Source organism: Lactuca sativa, chromosome 6 (assembly GCF_002870075.4).
Source record: "Lactuca sativa cultivar Salinas chromosome 6, Lsat_Salinas_v11, whole genome shotgun sequence".
NCBI classification, from domain to species: Eukaryota; Viridiplantae; Streptophyta; class Magnoliopsida; order Asterales; family Asteraceae; genus Lactuca; species Lactuca sativa.
The window spans coordinates 113,918,570-113,934,389 of NC_056628.2; the positions used below are offsets into that span (position 1 = coordinate 113,918,570).

The 15,820-nt window shown below is 40.2% G+C and overlaps 1 protein-coding gene across 1 annotated transcript; it reads right to left on the reverse strand.

Moving 5' to 3' along the window:
• Window positions 1–1,882: 1,882 nt before the first annotated feature.
• On the reverse strand, window positions 1,883–6,466 carry LOC111893627 (uncharacterized). The gene is made up of 3 exons (XM_052765001.1): window positions 4,506–6,466; window positions 2,807–4,457; window positions 1,883–2,296 (listed from the first exon to the last, which is right to left on the reverse strand). Exons 1-3 carry the CDS (start codon window positions 6,464–6,466, stop codon window positions 1,883–1,885), a joined length of 4,026 nt encoding a protein of 1,341 aa, XP_052620961.1.
• Window positions 6,467–15,820: the final 9,354 nt, after the last annotated feature.

Consider the following 15,820-nt stretch of genomic DNA (forward strand, 5'->3'; position numbering starts at 1 on the left):
CATAACATGAATATCCCCATAGCAACTGATGCCAAAGAATAACCACACATAAGATGCAAAAACATATTTTCAATAATTCTCACAAAAATCTAGCATGAATCCTAATTTGCATCAACAATCCACCTATGAGATGTGGTTTTCGGTTATGTACTAAAGTCAACAAAAATTGTCGACTCACCTTATGCTTGAAGCGAGTTCTCCTTTCTAACTCAGGCCTTGACCCTTCTTGAAGTTGTCAAGTTTTCACCTAATAATCACACATACCAAGCAATCATCAAAATGGGGTCCAAGTTTCATTAACACCTTTAATTTCTTAATGGGTTACATATTTTTTAAAGTTTCACAGCTTGACCACTGTTCATTGTTTTGGTCATAAAACAGAATCTGTAACTCCGATTGGGCTGAATCCAGACTTTCTGAAAACTAGACTCGATTTCCTACATTTTATCTAGAGAGGGGCATCGGCCAATTCTGCTCAGATTAGCAGCTACAGCCCTTGCAAGATAGGGTAAAGTTGCTGTGCAGATTTCCAATAATTGCCAAAAATCACCATATGATTTATGACTTGGACAAAAGGTCAAAGAAACACGAATTAACACAACAAAACTTGAATGAAGGTACTAAGACATAAATTAAGTGGCTTATGAAAAAAAACAAGAATTGACCAAAAGGTGATTGAAAGTAAGATTCCTTAATGCATCAACACCAAAAGTCCACATACACCAATAAAGACTTCTTTTAGTTCAAACCAAGATACATATAGGGATGAAATTTCAGGGAATTTTAGACACATATTTTGTGGTTTTCAAGTTTGTTGTTTCAGCCTCCAAGTCATGGTTTTGAAGGCCAAAATACAAACAATACCCCCAAGAGTTGTGAGGACTTTCAAGCTAGAGTTTTGATACAATCTTTGCTAGTTCAAACAACAACATAATTACCCATATATCAAAACTTCTAGGGGCTGTTTTGAGGGTCTTAAAGAATGTTCAAAACATGAACTCTATGCAGGAAATTACTCTCAAAACTTGAAATAAAGAAGGACAAGCTTCACCCCAAAGCAATTCAATTAGTCTCCAAGTTTGAAATCAATTCATGAATACCAATTCCAGTATATGAGGGAACATTAGCAAATATCAACCAAAGATAACATCACAGTGATTGAAAATCAATCATACAGTACACTATGATTGAGATTACGTACAAGAAGAGAATTTTTTTTGTCAATTGAGAAGCAATTCAACACCAACAACAAAATTAATTGCAACCCAATTGAGAAATTAACATAACAGAAGGGAGATTCAAGAGATTAACAAAGTGTGTGACTGACCCAACGAATTTGACACAGGAATCGGTGCCCACAGCCCTGCTTATGCCGACCGCTACTTCCCCCGTTTGCCAATCGTTTTTTTTTCTTCTCCTTGATCGACGTTGCTGGAACGATGGTCAAAAAGCAGATTTTTTTTTCTGTTTGTTCTCTGTCGACGTCAAGCAGGAAAACGTAGGCATGGTTGGGCTCGCTTCTTAAGTCGCACGAGAGGGAAACGAATTTGGGAACAGAATCGGTCCAATTCCATGGGGGTTATATCTGATTTTCATTCCTCAACCCCTCAAATTTTGATTTTTAGCACCTTTCACCCCTAACCCTAGGCAAACTGACAATACAAGTTTTTTTTTTACATCTCAACCCTTCAACTTGATTTACATCCTTTCATGAATTATAATAACATAATTAAATTATTTCACCCAACTTTGTTATTATAAATATATATTTTCCCACTACATATTATTTAATTTATTTTTCTTTTAAAATAAAAGAATATATTGCATAATGGAGCTAACCTTACCGACGGAGAAAATTTGGGTCGTTACAATCCTCCCCTCCTTAAGAGGATTCCGTCCCGGAATCAGGTATCGGCACGAACAAACAAGGATAACGAGCTCTCATGTCATCTTCAACTTCCCAAGTCATATCACCACCATGTTTGTTCTTCCACTGAACCTTAACAAGCTTGACCCTCTTCTTACGTAGTTGTTTAGTCTCCCGCTCCAGAATAGCCACCGGTTTCTCCACTAACCGCTTCGACTCATCCACTCGCAGCTCGTCCAACGGTAAGATACTCGGCTCTTCCGCTAAGCATTTTCGGAGGTAACAAACATGGAATACATCATGTATTCCCTCCAGCTCCGGTGGTAGCTTCAACTTGTAAGCCTGCTCTCCGATCCGCGCCGACACAATAAGTGGACCAATGTAACGAGGTCCCAACTTACCTCGCTTCCCAAATCGAATGATGCCTTTCTAAGGTGAGACTTTCAACATCACTTTTTCTCCCACCTCGAAGGTCTTCGGTCGATGCTTCTTGTCTGAATACTTCTTTTGTCTTTCTCGAGCCACTCGCAAGCGATCTCTAGCTATTTTCACCTTATCCTCTGTAATCTGAACAATCTCTGAACTCGCGGATTGTTTTTCCCCGGGCTCAAGCCAACAAGTAGGCGTACGACACCTTCTCCCATACAACATCTCATAGGGTGCCATGTCAATGCTAGAATGATAAGTGTTAGTGTAGGCAAACTCCACCAAAGGTAAGTATTTATCCCAAGAACCACCATATTCAATCACGCATGACCGCAACATATCTTCAAGCGTTTGAATGGTTCTCTCGCTTTGGCCATCCGTCTGCGGATGATAGGTCGTGCTCAAATGAACTCTCGTGCCCAATTCCTCCTGGAGTTTGTTCCAAAACCGCGAAGCAAAGCGGCTGTCACGGTCGGAAATAATGGATAGTGGAACTCCATGCCTTGTGACCACCTCATTAACATAAAGCTTTGCTAATTCCTCCAACTTTTCCTTTTCCTTGGTTGCCAAAAAGTGAGCACTTTTGGTCAACCGGTCAATGATCACCCATATCATATCGTTACCGCGAGAAGTCCTCGGTAGTTTTGTGACAAAATCCATTGTGACCTTATCCCACTTCCATTCAGGTATCTCAGGTTGCTGCAATTCTCCATAGGGCTTTTGATGATCAGCTTTGACTTGAGAGCACGTCACACAGGCTGAAACATACTTTGCTATTTCTCTCTTCATGCCTGGCCACCAATATTCCGATTTTAGGTTACGATACATCTTCGTTGTATTTGGGTGAATTGAGTATCTAGATCTGTTTGTGTCTCGCAACAATGTGTCACGTGCACCACCAACCTTTGGGACCCAGAGTCGCCCTCGAAAGGTCTTGAGACCTCGTTTATCCTCCACCAGTAGCTCATGTTGTCTTACCATTACCTCGTCCTTCATATTTTCTTCCTTCAAACCCTCGATTTGTGATGCTCGAATTTGATAAAAAATGTTGGGAACAACCACCAATTCCATATGCTTTAGGTGATAGGACGGGCCTAGCTCCTTACGACTCAGGGCGTCGGCTACCACATTTGCCTTCCCAGGGTGGTAACTGATTTCACAATCATAGTCGGCAAGCAATTCAACCCATCGTCGCTGCCTCATATTCAACTCCTTTTGGTTTTGTATGTGTTGCAGGCTCTTATGGTCAGTATATAGCGTACACTTCGTCCCATACAGATAATGACGCCATAACTTCAAGGAAAAGACTACAGCCGCCAACTCCAGATCATGAACTATATAATTCACCTCAGCACTTTTCAGTTGTCGGGAAGCGTAAGCTATCTCCTTCCCCCGCTGCATCAGTACACATCCCAAACCTGAATAGGATGCATCACTGTAAACTACAAAGTCCTCATTACCTTCAGGTAAAGAAAGAACAGGAGCCTCACAAAGGTGTCTCTTCAATGTCTGAAATGCTTGTTCCTGCTTATCAGTCCAAACGAATGGCTCTGACTTCCTCGTCAATTTTGTCAAAGGAGCAGCAATCCTGGAAAAGTTTTTAATAAACCTTCGATAATAGCCTGCCAAACCCAAGAAACTCCGAATTTCAGTAGGAGTTTTTGGATTGGCCCACTTCTTTACTGCTTCAATCTTAGTTGGATCTACTTTAATCCCATCCTCACCAACCAAGTGTCCAAGGAATTGAACTTCCCGCAACCAGAATTCACACTTGGAGAACTTCGCGTAGAGCTTCTCCTTACGAAGTGTGTCGAGAACCTCGCTTAAATGTCTCCGATGATCCTCTACGCTACGTGAGTAAATTAAAATATCATCAATAAAGACGATGACCGATTTATCCAAGAAGGGACGACAGACCCGGTTCATCAAGTCCATAAATACCGCTGGCGCATTTGTCAAGCCAAAGGGCATGACCAAAAACTCATAGTGGCCATATCGAGTTCTAAAAGCTGTCTTAGGAACATCCTGTCCCCTAACCCGCACTTGATGATAACCAGATCGTAAGTCAATTTTTGAGAAATAACATGCGCCCTGAAGTTGATCGAAGAGGTCATCGATCCTCGGGAGTGGATACTTGTTTTTCACAGTAATTTTGTTCAATTCCCTGTAATCAATACACATTCGCATGGTTCCATCTTTCTTCTTTACGAACAGCACAGGTGCTCCCCACGGTGAGGAACTGGGTCGGATGAACCCCTTGTCAAGGAGCTCTTGCAGCTGAGACATCATCTCCTTCATTTCTGAAGGAGCCAACCGATAAGGTGCTTTGGCGATCGGCGCAGCACCAGGGATGATATCGATGTGAAAGTCTACCTGTCGGGGTGGTGGTAAACCTGGCAGGTCGTTAGGAAAGACGTCAACATAGTCTCTAACCACATCCACCTCAGACAGACCTAATTCCTCGGAATTGGAATTGACAACATGTGCTAAGAACACTGGACAACCCTTCGCGATGCACTTGCGTGCTTTCATAACAGATATAAAAGATGTAGACCTAGAGTGGTGTTCACCGTAGGCGGTGGCATAATCGCCGGAAGGGAGAGGTATACGCACGAGCTTATCTGCACAAAGAATATGGGCTCGATTGGCTGATAGCCAATCCATACCAATCACAACATCAAAACTACCCACCCCAATAGGAATCAATGTCAATGGAAAAGTATGTTCACCGATAGAAATGACACACCCATCATACTTCTCTCGAACAGCGACTAACTGACCCGTAGCCACCTCAACCTCTAATTCAGTCTCTAGTGGAGTCCGTGGTATATCAATATGAGCACAAAATGGTAATGACACAAACGATCTACTGGCACCACCATCAAATAAAACAGTAGCTGGAATAGAATTAACCAAGAAGGTTCCAAAAATAACCTCATCATGTTGGCGAGCCTCAGCAGCGGTCATGTTGAAGGCACGAGCTTTTATCTTCGGTGCATCATCTTTCTTGCCACCAGAACCTGTCTGAACCCTCGGATTGGGGCACTGATTGCTAATATGCCCCATTTGTCTGCAATTATAACATATCGGCTCCGCACTCTTACAGTCTTCAAGCCGGTGACCGATCTTACCACAACGTTTGCAACGCGTAGTGCTGTTGCTACATGGGCCCCCATGAGAAGAGTGACATTTCTTACAAAATGTTGATTTTTCACCCTTCTTTTGAAATTTTTGCTTTTTAGAGGACCCCGATTGACCCTCCCACTTGCGTTTATCCCCGAATCTTGTTGTGGTACGATCCCGGATGGCAATATCATTCTCTATCTTGCGGGCCTCATCCATGGCCTCGCCTAAAGTGGTCCTCAATCTCACAATTGCACGGTACTCAAATGGCAACCCCTCCACATAGTGATGAATCAACTTCTCCTCGGTCGGGCAGTAATCAGCAGCAAATTGTGACTTCTCAGTGAAGGTAGTGTTATACTTAGCAATCGTCATGCTTCCTTTCTGAAGATTTAAAAACTCTCGTTGGGCCTGTTGTATGCTACCCTCACTGCAGAAACGATCTTTCACCTTCTTACAAAGAATTTCCCAAGTCATAGCCCTCCGAGTAGCCTCCGTGAGTCGTGCGTCAATAGCGTCCCACCACTCGAGTGCTTCCTTGTCAAATGTTCGCACCGCATAATTCACCTTCTGGTCCTCAGTAAATTCACCAGATCGGAAGGTTTGGTCCATCTTCCTAATCCAACGAAGGCACGCCACAACACTCTCGCCTCCCTCAAAGTTAGGCGGCTTACAATCCATGAAGGTTTTGAATGAACTCCCTTGACGTCTGGCAGCTCCAACAACCTCCTGCCTTGGCACGGAACGACTATGTGCCTCATCATCAAACGATTGATCTCCCCCCTCGTTCACACCCTCAATGGGCAGGAGTCCGACGGCATGCATCGCCTGCCGCATCTGCTCCAACGTCCTATCCCGCTCCTGGAGTTGCTCCTGAAGATCTGCAATGATGGCGGCACTTGATGTGCTGCGTCCGCTCCGCGACGGTTGGGCTCGTGGCTGGCGGTTAATGGGTGGGGTCTGAAACATGAACGTCGGTGTCCCAGAAGTGCGGTTGTTCTGGCTGCCGCCCGCCTCTCCGGCGTTCACATTCTCCTCCGCGTGCGACATTATCCTAGTTTATAAACAATTTCACTTATTTTTAGATACATAAACAAGTATTATTAAGGAAAAATTTACAAGCACTATCCTAAAGCGCTCAACACACACCCTTTCCCCCCTTAAGTACCTAAAGGTCCTAATTGAGCCAACTAAGCTGTGAGTCTGAACACCGACATCTGCATTCAGTTCACTCCCAGCATGGCTCTGATACCAACTTGTAACGTCGTGATTTTTTTTTACTCCATTTTTTTTCTTTTTAAAACTTTTATTTAACAGAATACGTTAGCGGAAGACTTAGTTTTTTTATTATTATTATTATTTTCAACCATTCCAAAAACCACACGTTACCATTTTCATAAACCAACATTCAACCATTTAATTATGGCAAAAAAAAGGGTTCACAGAAAAATAAAAACCAAACGTGCTCAAGTGGCATCTTCATTAAAACTAACTACCCAAAAGGAACCCAACCTCACCAAGCCATGCTCCTAAGCTACCTGTACCAATCAAAAGCATCCAACAAAGAAACAAGTGTTAGCAACCGCTACGTGAGCCGACAAGTTGTACACAACAAAAAAAAGAAAACACACAATTCCCATAAGGGTCATTCATGCAAATCATGATAATAGCATAGTCAAGAAAAACAAATAGCATGATATCTTAATTTAATTCAATCATATAGTTTTCAACTTAACTCAACCGATTATCACATATAATTTAATTCACCGTTTATTATATGTGATATTTAATTCAACCGATTAACTATTTTGGGGTTCCTTAGGGAGAGACTAACCAACAACTTAACCCCGTTCACTACTCGTGTGCTCAGCCGGTTTAGTGCTCTAAGTGGCTCATGACTTCCACCCGAATACACCAACCCCAAGACTTCCACTTTCGCTACTCCGACTTGCAAAGTACAAGTACTTTACGGTGTCGTTCAGGATCGGTACAAACGGTGCCAATTCCAACGATACACCTCCCAATTCCCACGTGATGTTTGATCCGGCCACACCATAAAGCCAACACCACTCCAGTTCCCGTACACCGAGGTGCACACGAACCACGTGTCACACGACCATCTAGAAAAGTTCGTGTAACTAATCACCGTTATGGCTTAAGCTCTTTCAACCCATTAGGCTTGCAAGGTTCTACCCATGTCACCGCTATACCCCGCAAAAGCATGCATACACCATAATAATCATATTACTCTTACAACTTAAACGAGTAATTATCATGTAATGAAGTTCATTAAGAAGTCACCATACATTAGCATATAACTACAAACTCATGAAACACCGTATCCGCATGCAATTTACAACGTTCACATAACATGAATATCCCCATAGCAACTGATGCCAAAGAATAACCACACATAAGATGCAAAAACATATTTTCAATAATTCTCACAAAAATCTAGCATGAATCCTAATTTGCATCAACAATCCACCTATGAGATGTGGTTTTCGGTTATGTACTAAAGTCAACAAAAATTGTCGACTCACCTTATGCTTGAAGCGAGTTCTCCTTTCTAACTCAGGCCTTGACCCTTCTTGAAGTTGTCAAGTTTTCACCTAATAATCACACATACCAAGCAATCATCAAAATGGGGTCCAAGTTTCATTAACACCTTTAATTTCTTAATGGGTTACATATTTTTTAAAGTTTCACAGCTTGACCACTGTTCATTGTTTTGGTCATAAAACAGAATCTGTAACTCCGATTGGGCTGAATCCAGACTTTCTGAAAACTAGACTCGATTTCCTACATTTTATCTAGAGAGGGGCATCGGCCAATTCTGCTCAGATTAGCAGCTACAGCCCTTGCAAGATAGGGTAAAGTTGCTGTGCAGATTTCCAATAATTGCCAAAAATCACCATATGATTTATGACTTGGACAAAAGGTCAAAGAAACACGAATTAACACAACAAAACTTGAATGAAGGTACTAAGACATAAATTAAGTGGCTTATGAAAAAAAACAAGAATTGACCAAAAGGTGATTGAAAGTAAGATTCCTTAATGCATCAACACCAAAAGTCCACATACACCAATAAAGACTTCTTTTAGTTCAAACCAAGATACATATAGGGATGAAATTTCAGGGAATTTTAGACACATATTTTGTGGTTTTCAAGTTTGTTGTTTCAGCCTCCAAGTCATGGTTTTGAAGGCCAAAATACAAACAATACCCCCAAGAGTTGTGAGGACTTTCAAGCTAGAGTTTTGATACAATCTTTGCTAGTTCAAACAACAACATAATTACCCATATATCAAAACTTCTAGGGGCTGTTTTGAGGGTCTTAAAGAATGTTCAAAACATGAACTCTATGCAGGAAATTACTCTCAAAACTTGAAATAAAGAAGGACAAGCTTCACCCCAAAGCAATTCAATTAGTCTCCAAGTTTGAAATCAATTCATGAATACCAATTCCAGTATATGAGGGAACATTAGCAAATATCAACCAAAGATAACATCACAGTGATTGAAAATCAATCATACAGTACACTATGATTGAGATTACGTACAAGAAGAGAATTTTTTTTGTCAATTGAGAAGCAATTCAACACCAACAACAAAATTAATTGCAACCCAATTGAGAAATTAACATAACAGAAGGGAGATTCAAGAGATTAACAAAGTGTGTGACTGACCCAACGAATTTGACACAGGAATCGGTGCCCACAGCCCTGCTTATGCCGACCGCTACTTCCCCCGTTTGCCAATCGTTTTTTTTCTTCTCCTTGATCGACGTTGCTGGAACGATGGTCAAAAAGCAGATTTTTTTTTCCATTTGTTCTCTGTCGACGTCAAGCAGGAAAACGTAGGCATGGTTGGGCTCGCTTCTTAAGTCACACGAGAGGGAAACGAATTTGGGAACAGAATCGGTCCAATTCCATGGGGGTTATATCTGATTTTCACTCCTCAACCCCTCAAATTTTGATTTTTAGCACCTTTCACCCCTAACCCTAAGCAAACTGACAATACAAGTTTTTTTTTTTTACATCTCAACCCTTCAACTTCATTTACATCCTGTCATGAATTATAATAACATAATTAAATTATTTCACCCAACTTTGTTATTATAAATATATATTTTCCCACTACATATTATTTAATTTATTTTTCTTTTAAAATAAAAGAATATATTGCATAATGGAGCTAACCTTACCGACGGAGAAAATTTGGGTCGTTACAGATTGATTGAGAATCTTTTGTTGAGCAAGGATCGGTTCTGAGTGTAACACGCGATTGCAACTACATCATCCCAAAAGTATAATGGAAGAGAAGCAAAGCTTAGCATGGTTCTGGTTGCCTCACATAGGGAACAGTTTCGTCTTTCAACAATCCCATTCTGTTGTGGGGTATAAGGAGCTGAGAAGTTGTGAGATATCCCCTTTTCTGCCAGAAAATCTTCAAACTCTTTATTCTTGAATTCCAGCCCATTGTCGCTTTTAATGTTTCTCACCAGTTTCCTCAGCTGTACTTCCACTTGCTTGATGAATGTCTTCAATTTGGGCGTTGCATCTGATTTCTGTTTAAGAAATAAAACCCAGGTGAAGCGTGAAAAATCATCTACAATGACAAGAATGAACTTGCTACCACTGAAGCTTTCGATAGCCGAAGGTCCACACAAGTCAATGTGTAGAAATTCAAGAGCTTCAACAATCTTTGTGTTGATTCGTGTAGGATGGCTCTTTCTACTTTGTTTGCCCATCTCACACACTGCACACAGATGTTCCTTGTCTAACTTGAGAAGAGGAAGACCTCGAACATGGTCACCAACACCAACTTATCAATGTCTTTGAAGTTCAGGTGTGATAGGCGTCGATGCCACAACCAGCTTTCATCAGTGTTTGCCTTTGATAACAGACATATAGTTGGATTTCCTCGAATTGGGTTGAGATTTAAAGGATACATCTCTCCCTTGCATTCAGACTTCAACATAACCTTTTGGACTCCTTCTCAATTATTTCAGAGCCCTCATCATCAAATGAAACCTTCAAACCTGTTCCCACAACTAATTGTGACACACTGATGAGGTTATGCTGTAATCCTTCCACATATGCTACTTTTCGAATCAAGGAGTCTCCGTTGGTTATCATACCATATCCTTTGATTGTCCCATATGAGTTATTTCCATACTTCACACATCCACCTTCCTTCAGGGACCAAAACTCCCTCAGCTCTTCCTTCCTTCCTATCATGTGACATGAGCAGCCACTGTCTATGTACCATTTATCATCGAACTGCTCGTCACTTATGACCTGCAAATTCAAGCAGATTTAGGAACCAAAAGTTTCTTGGGTCCTTGTGAGTTTTTCACATAAAAAGGAATTGTACTAGAAACATCAACCAAATAAGTTCTTTTTATTAGAGTGGATTGATCTTTTCTTCTGATGGTATACACCTTGATTTTGGTTTTATCTTGTTTCAATTTTAGTGTATTCAATGGTGTGTTGTAAGATGGTTTTGGTGTTTTCTTTTGAATTCTAGGGTAAGCTAACTTTTTCTTATTATTGATATCAAAATCAGAATCAAGCTTTCCTTTTTCTTTGATATCCCTCACTGAATTGAATTTTATTTGGGAGTTGGATGGACCGAAACTAGACTTTTGACTGAAACTTGACTTTCAGTTCTGAGTGCTGATGTTGGAACCGAAAGTAGACGATTGGTTGTTAGCATTGACGTTTGAACCGAAACTAGACATTCAGTTCTGAGCTTTGGAATAGTAGGAATTTGGACTGAAATTTTCTTTTCCTTTTAACTTTTCCTTTCCTTTGTCAATTGATTCTTTCTCAGAAGGTACATAATTGGGATTTTAACATTGCCAAAAATGTTTTCGCTCATTTAGATTTTTATTGTATCTTTGATTTCTTTGGCGTTTCTGTTCAGCTAGCTCCTTCTGAGATTTGTGAATGTTAAAACTAGATTTAGGCTTTTTCTTTTGAGTTTCGTTTCTCTTAGTTGGAACGCTTGGTTTTCTCACTGGTTCTTCAGGGATTTCTTTTGTTCCACTTGTGCTTGGTTTGTCGAAACTTGAGGGTTTGTTGAGAGGTTCAGCAACATATCTTCCTTTAACTCTCCATGAAGTTTGCTCAGATAAGTCAATGGTTTCGTATGCGTTGTCAATTGGGGCCGACCAAAAGTAATCATCGCATTCTTCGGCATTATCTTTGTCAACTAAGATTTTTAACTTTGTTGTTTGTTTTGCAGTGAATCCTGTAACAGCATAGACCTGATTCAGCACAGTTTGAACCTTATTGTAAGCCATTGCTTTCTCCTTGAGTTCTGTGGCTTTTCCTTTGACAGGAGAGCGTATTCCACCGAATTTTCAGAAATGAGGGGTTTCTCATTTTCGGTTTCGCTCTTCATGAACTCAAAGCAATCAACCATGTCTTCAACTGAGATTTCGCTCGTCTCACCTTTTTCATCAAATTCAGACGTATTTTCTATGTTCATTTTATTTTCCCTAATTAATTTAGTGTTGGACGAGTCAAATGATTGAATGGTTTCGAACTTAATTTTTAACCTATCATTTTCATCTAAAAGATTTTTGAGCATACATTTATGTTCCTTAGAGTCAATGAAGGTCTCTATTTTATCCAGTCCAATTTTGTAAGCATTGGATGTCTCTTCTGAGGACACTATTGATTCACACTCAGCAATAACCTCATCTTCCTTAAATTCAAGGAAGGGTAAGATCGTCTTATGAATCTTTTTCCCTACTTCACAACTTAAATGGAATTGAGCAATATTTGTATATAAGCACTTAGCATTTAAACAAAAAACATTCCTTTGTTTCAAAAAAATTAAATTGTCTCGTTGCAAATAAATACTTTCATCCCTAGCCCTAGGTAACTCTGCCTCCTTCAGCTCAATCCACAGTCTTTTCTCCTCACTTTTTGAAGACACCCTGCTGAGTTGGTCGGTTAGGTTAGAATTCGCTAAGCGAGTTTGAATGAGACTACCACTTAAGTTAGAAAATTTAAATTTTAATTCATTTAATTCTTCTTCATAATTTGTTGTTGGAACTTTAAGTGATTCAAGGATGGAGTGTAACTTTTTGATCAGCCGATCACAGTCGTTGATCTTTTCGCTCACGGGCTTGGCTACAAAGCATTTATCCTCAGTTAGGTTCAGCTCCTTGTTTGGACTTTTGGTTGATCCACCAGTTATCACCATCAAACATCTTGCTGTCGAACTAGCATCCTTTGCCACATAAGCTTTTCCATGAATAGGCTTTCTCACCTCTTCATCTTTAGAATCGGTTGACCAAGCTTTAACGCCACCGAACTCATCTTCTTCTGCATTTTCCTGCACAATCAAGGGATTCATAGAACCGTTAGAACTCTTCTTTTTCTTGATCTCTTCCAACTTACGCATGTAGTACGCCTCATCGTCTTCACCATCTCTTTTCTCATCCATTTTTCTCAGCATGCAATCTTTGGCAAATTGTTTCTTGCCGTGACAGTAATTGCAGTCGAACGCAGAGTCTCCTGTAAGCTTGCTCTCCTTCTTGTCATCATCCTTTTGAGAAGTGATTTTTGGTTCATCTTTCACCTTCTCAGAACTGTAACTTCCCTGCCAGTTTCAGTTCTTATTGACAGGAAATTTTCTTCGTGCACACTTCTTTAGATTGGTGACCATCATAGCATATTCTTCGCTTGTAAGGTCACACTCAGATATATCCGACTCCACTCCCTCTTCTGCAATATTCTTTCCTTTTGAGACAAGGGCCAACGATCCCACACCTGAAACAACTTTCGCCTCCTTGGTTACCACACTTTCAAGGGACTTGAGTACTCCCACAAGTTTCGCTAGTGAATAATATTTAAACTGTTCATGAGCTTTCACTGTTGAAACCACAACCATCCATTCTGGTCTCAGACCATTCATGAAGGTTACCTTCTGCTCGAACAACTTTCTTTATATTCCATGCTTGATCATCTTACTTAGGAGATGATTGAATCGATTGAAAGTTTGTATTAGTTTTTCTTCTGGTTTCTGTTCAAAAACTCCAAATTCAGAGAGCAGCAAGGTTTGAATGGAGTGTTCTAGATCTTCATCGATTGAGTAAAGTTCTTTCAACCTATCCCGGATTTCTTTGGCCGTCGTACATGAACCAACTAACCGAAAAGTGTCAGATTGCAAGGCGAATCTGATCATTCTCATGGCCTTCACATTACTTAGCAACTTGTCCTTCTCATCCTGTGGCATCTTGTCTTCATCTGCCACCAGCTTGTTATATTCTTTTTTAGTCTTAACCGTTGTGTTTATTCCAGAATGAACGAATGGCCCAAGCATGATGGCCTCCTATATGAGATAACCATTATCTTCAGATCCGACCACATAATCTTCAAAGTGGTGCACCCATAGTTCATAGTCTTGCGTGTAAAGAATGGGAATCCTGGTAGTGGATTCAATGCTGTTAGAGATGTTGATGGGATTTGTTTGAGAATCTTCGAGAGACATGGTGAGCTGCTAGAATCAGACCTGTAACTCGAGATTAAGGTTTTATCAAAAAGAGTTCACGTCGACAGGAAGAAGACGACTTCTTTTATATTCGATAAAAGCGGAAACCCTAAGGAATTCTTAACACGGAAGGAATGTGTATTGATCACACAGTCTCCTGCTCTGATACCAATTGTTAGAACCATGTTCTATTAGGATTGATAGATTCTATGCAAGAAAAACAATTAAGAACGTAACTAAGAATGCAAGAATGGATTTAAATGTTTTGTAGGATTAAGAGTCAGCACCTCAGAAGAGCTCAATTAAGAACTTCGACTGTAGAGGTGCTGAGGGTTACAAAACAATAAATGATAATCACGACTCCTTCTAATGCATACATGCATGCATTATATATACAGCAAAAACCCTACTAGAAAATCACGGATGGACAGGCCCAATCCGGATACAGAACATAAGCCCATGACGCGACATAACTAGACTCTACAACATTTCTATGTGATATATAATGACTTGGAAGCTTAATATATAACCATGTGGATGGAAGTGTTGTTATAATGATGCTATTATTTCCTTCTTCTTAATTCACTAATTAACAAACTTGATTCCAAAAAAAATATTTCATACACCTGTTGATTGTGTCGAATGTGGTCAGTTTAAAAACTCAAATGAAATTTAAATTCCGATACACGGAACTCCGTTAAATGGTGTTTATGGTTCCACATTTAAACAATTTTGATTTGACAATTTCCATGCATTTGATTTCGCTTTATATTAAAAATATTATAAAAATGAAATCAAATATTAGGTGTAAGCTTGAGTTCAAAAATGAAGTAATCCGCAAGAAATTAAGGATAGTATAGCTTCAATTTCTTATGAAAATATAGATTAACGTACAATAGGTCTTAATACAGTAGGGTTCATGGTGGTTGACCAACGTATATCGACCTATTTTTACCAATTGTTACAACATAACCAATGTGTCCTAAAGTAGCATCTTGTTTTTTAGGTATTCGATTTATGCCCTTTGTATGTAATTTGTTAGCAATTTAGTCCCTTGTAGTATTTTCTTGATGAAGTGTGTTTTCATCACGTATACTGAGCGTACTTCTTGTACGTTGGGCATACAAGGCTTGGACCAGAACCGTAATATTTAGGGTTCACGCACTATTTAAACATCCTTATTGCCCCAAAACCCTTTCTTTCATTAGCATCCACCCATTATGTCAACCCTTGCAACCTCTAATCCATTTTAGAGCATATTGAAGCCTTGAGTGTGTATTTTTGTGATCTTGAAGGAGGAAGAAGGAAGAGGAGACCATCTTAGAAGAGTGAAGCACTTTGGATCCTGGAGCACATCACCATTTTGCACCATTTGGAGGTGACCAGTAGAGTCGGTATTCGGAGTAGCTTGTTTTTATAGCTATTTTGTCTATCTGTGAGGTGCGTCTCCTCACTGTATCCGTGGGTTGAAGGCACCAATGTTGGCTATTATTCAGTTATGTAGAATGCTAGCTATTGTGTGACATCTATGTTTGTGTAATTAGGTTGAAATATACCCCACGACGGGGCCCATTATGGCATGTTCAGGTTGAAATATACCCCATGGTGGGGCCCATCATGCTATGTTCAAATTAAAATAAACCCTAGGGCGGGGCCCACTATCGTATGATCGGGTTGAAATATACCCCAGGGCAAGGCCCATATTTAATTATTGGGTTGGAATATACCCCAGGGCTAGGCCCAGTTTTATATTTGGTATGTGGTACTTCGCAGAAACTCATTAAGCCTTGTGGTTACAGTTTACGTTTTTGTTTTCAGGTACTTCCGGTACAAAGGAGAAAGGCCCGACGTGATGACACGACATCCTCCCTTCACGATTTCCACACTTTT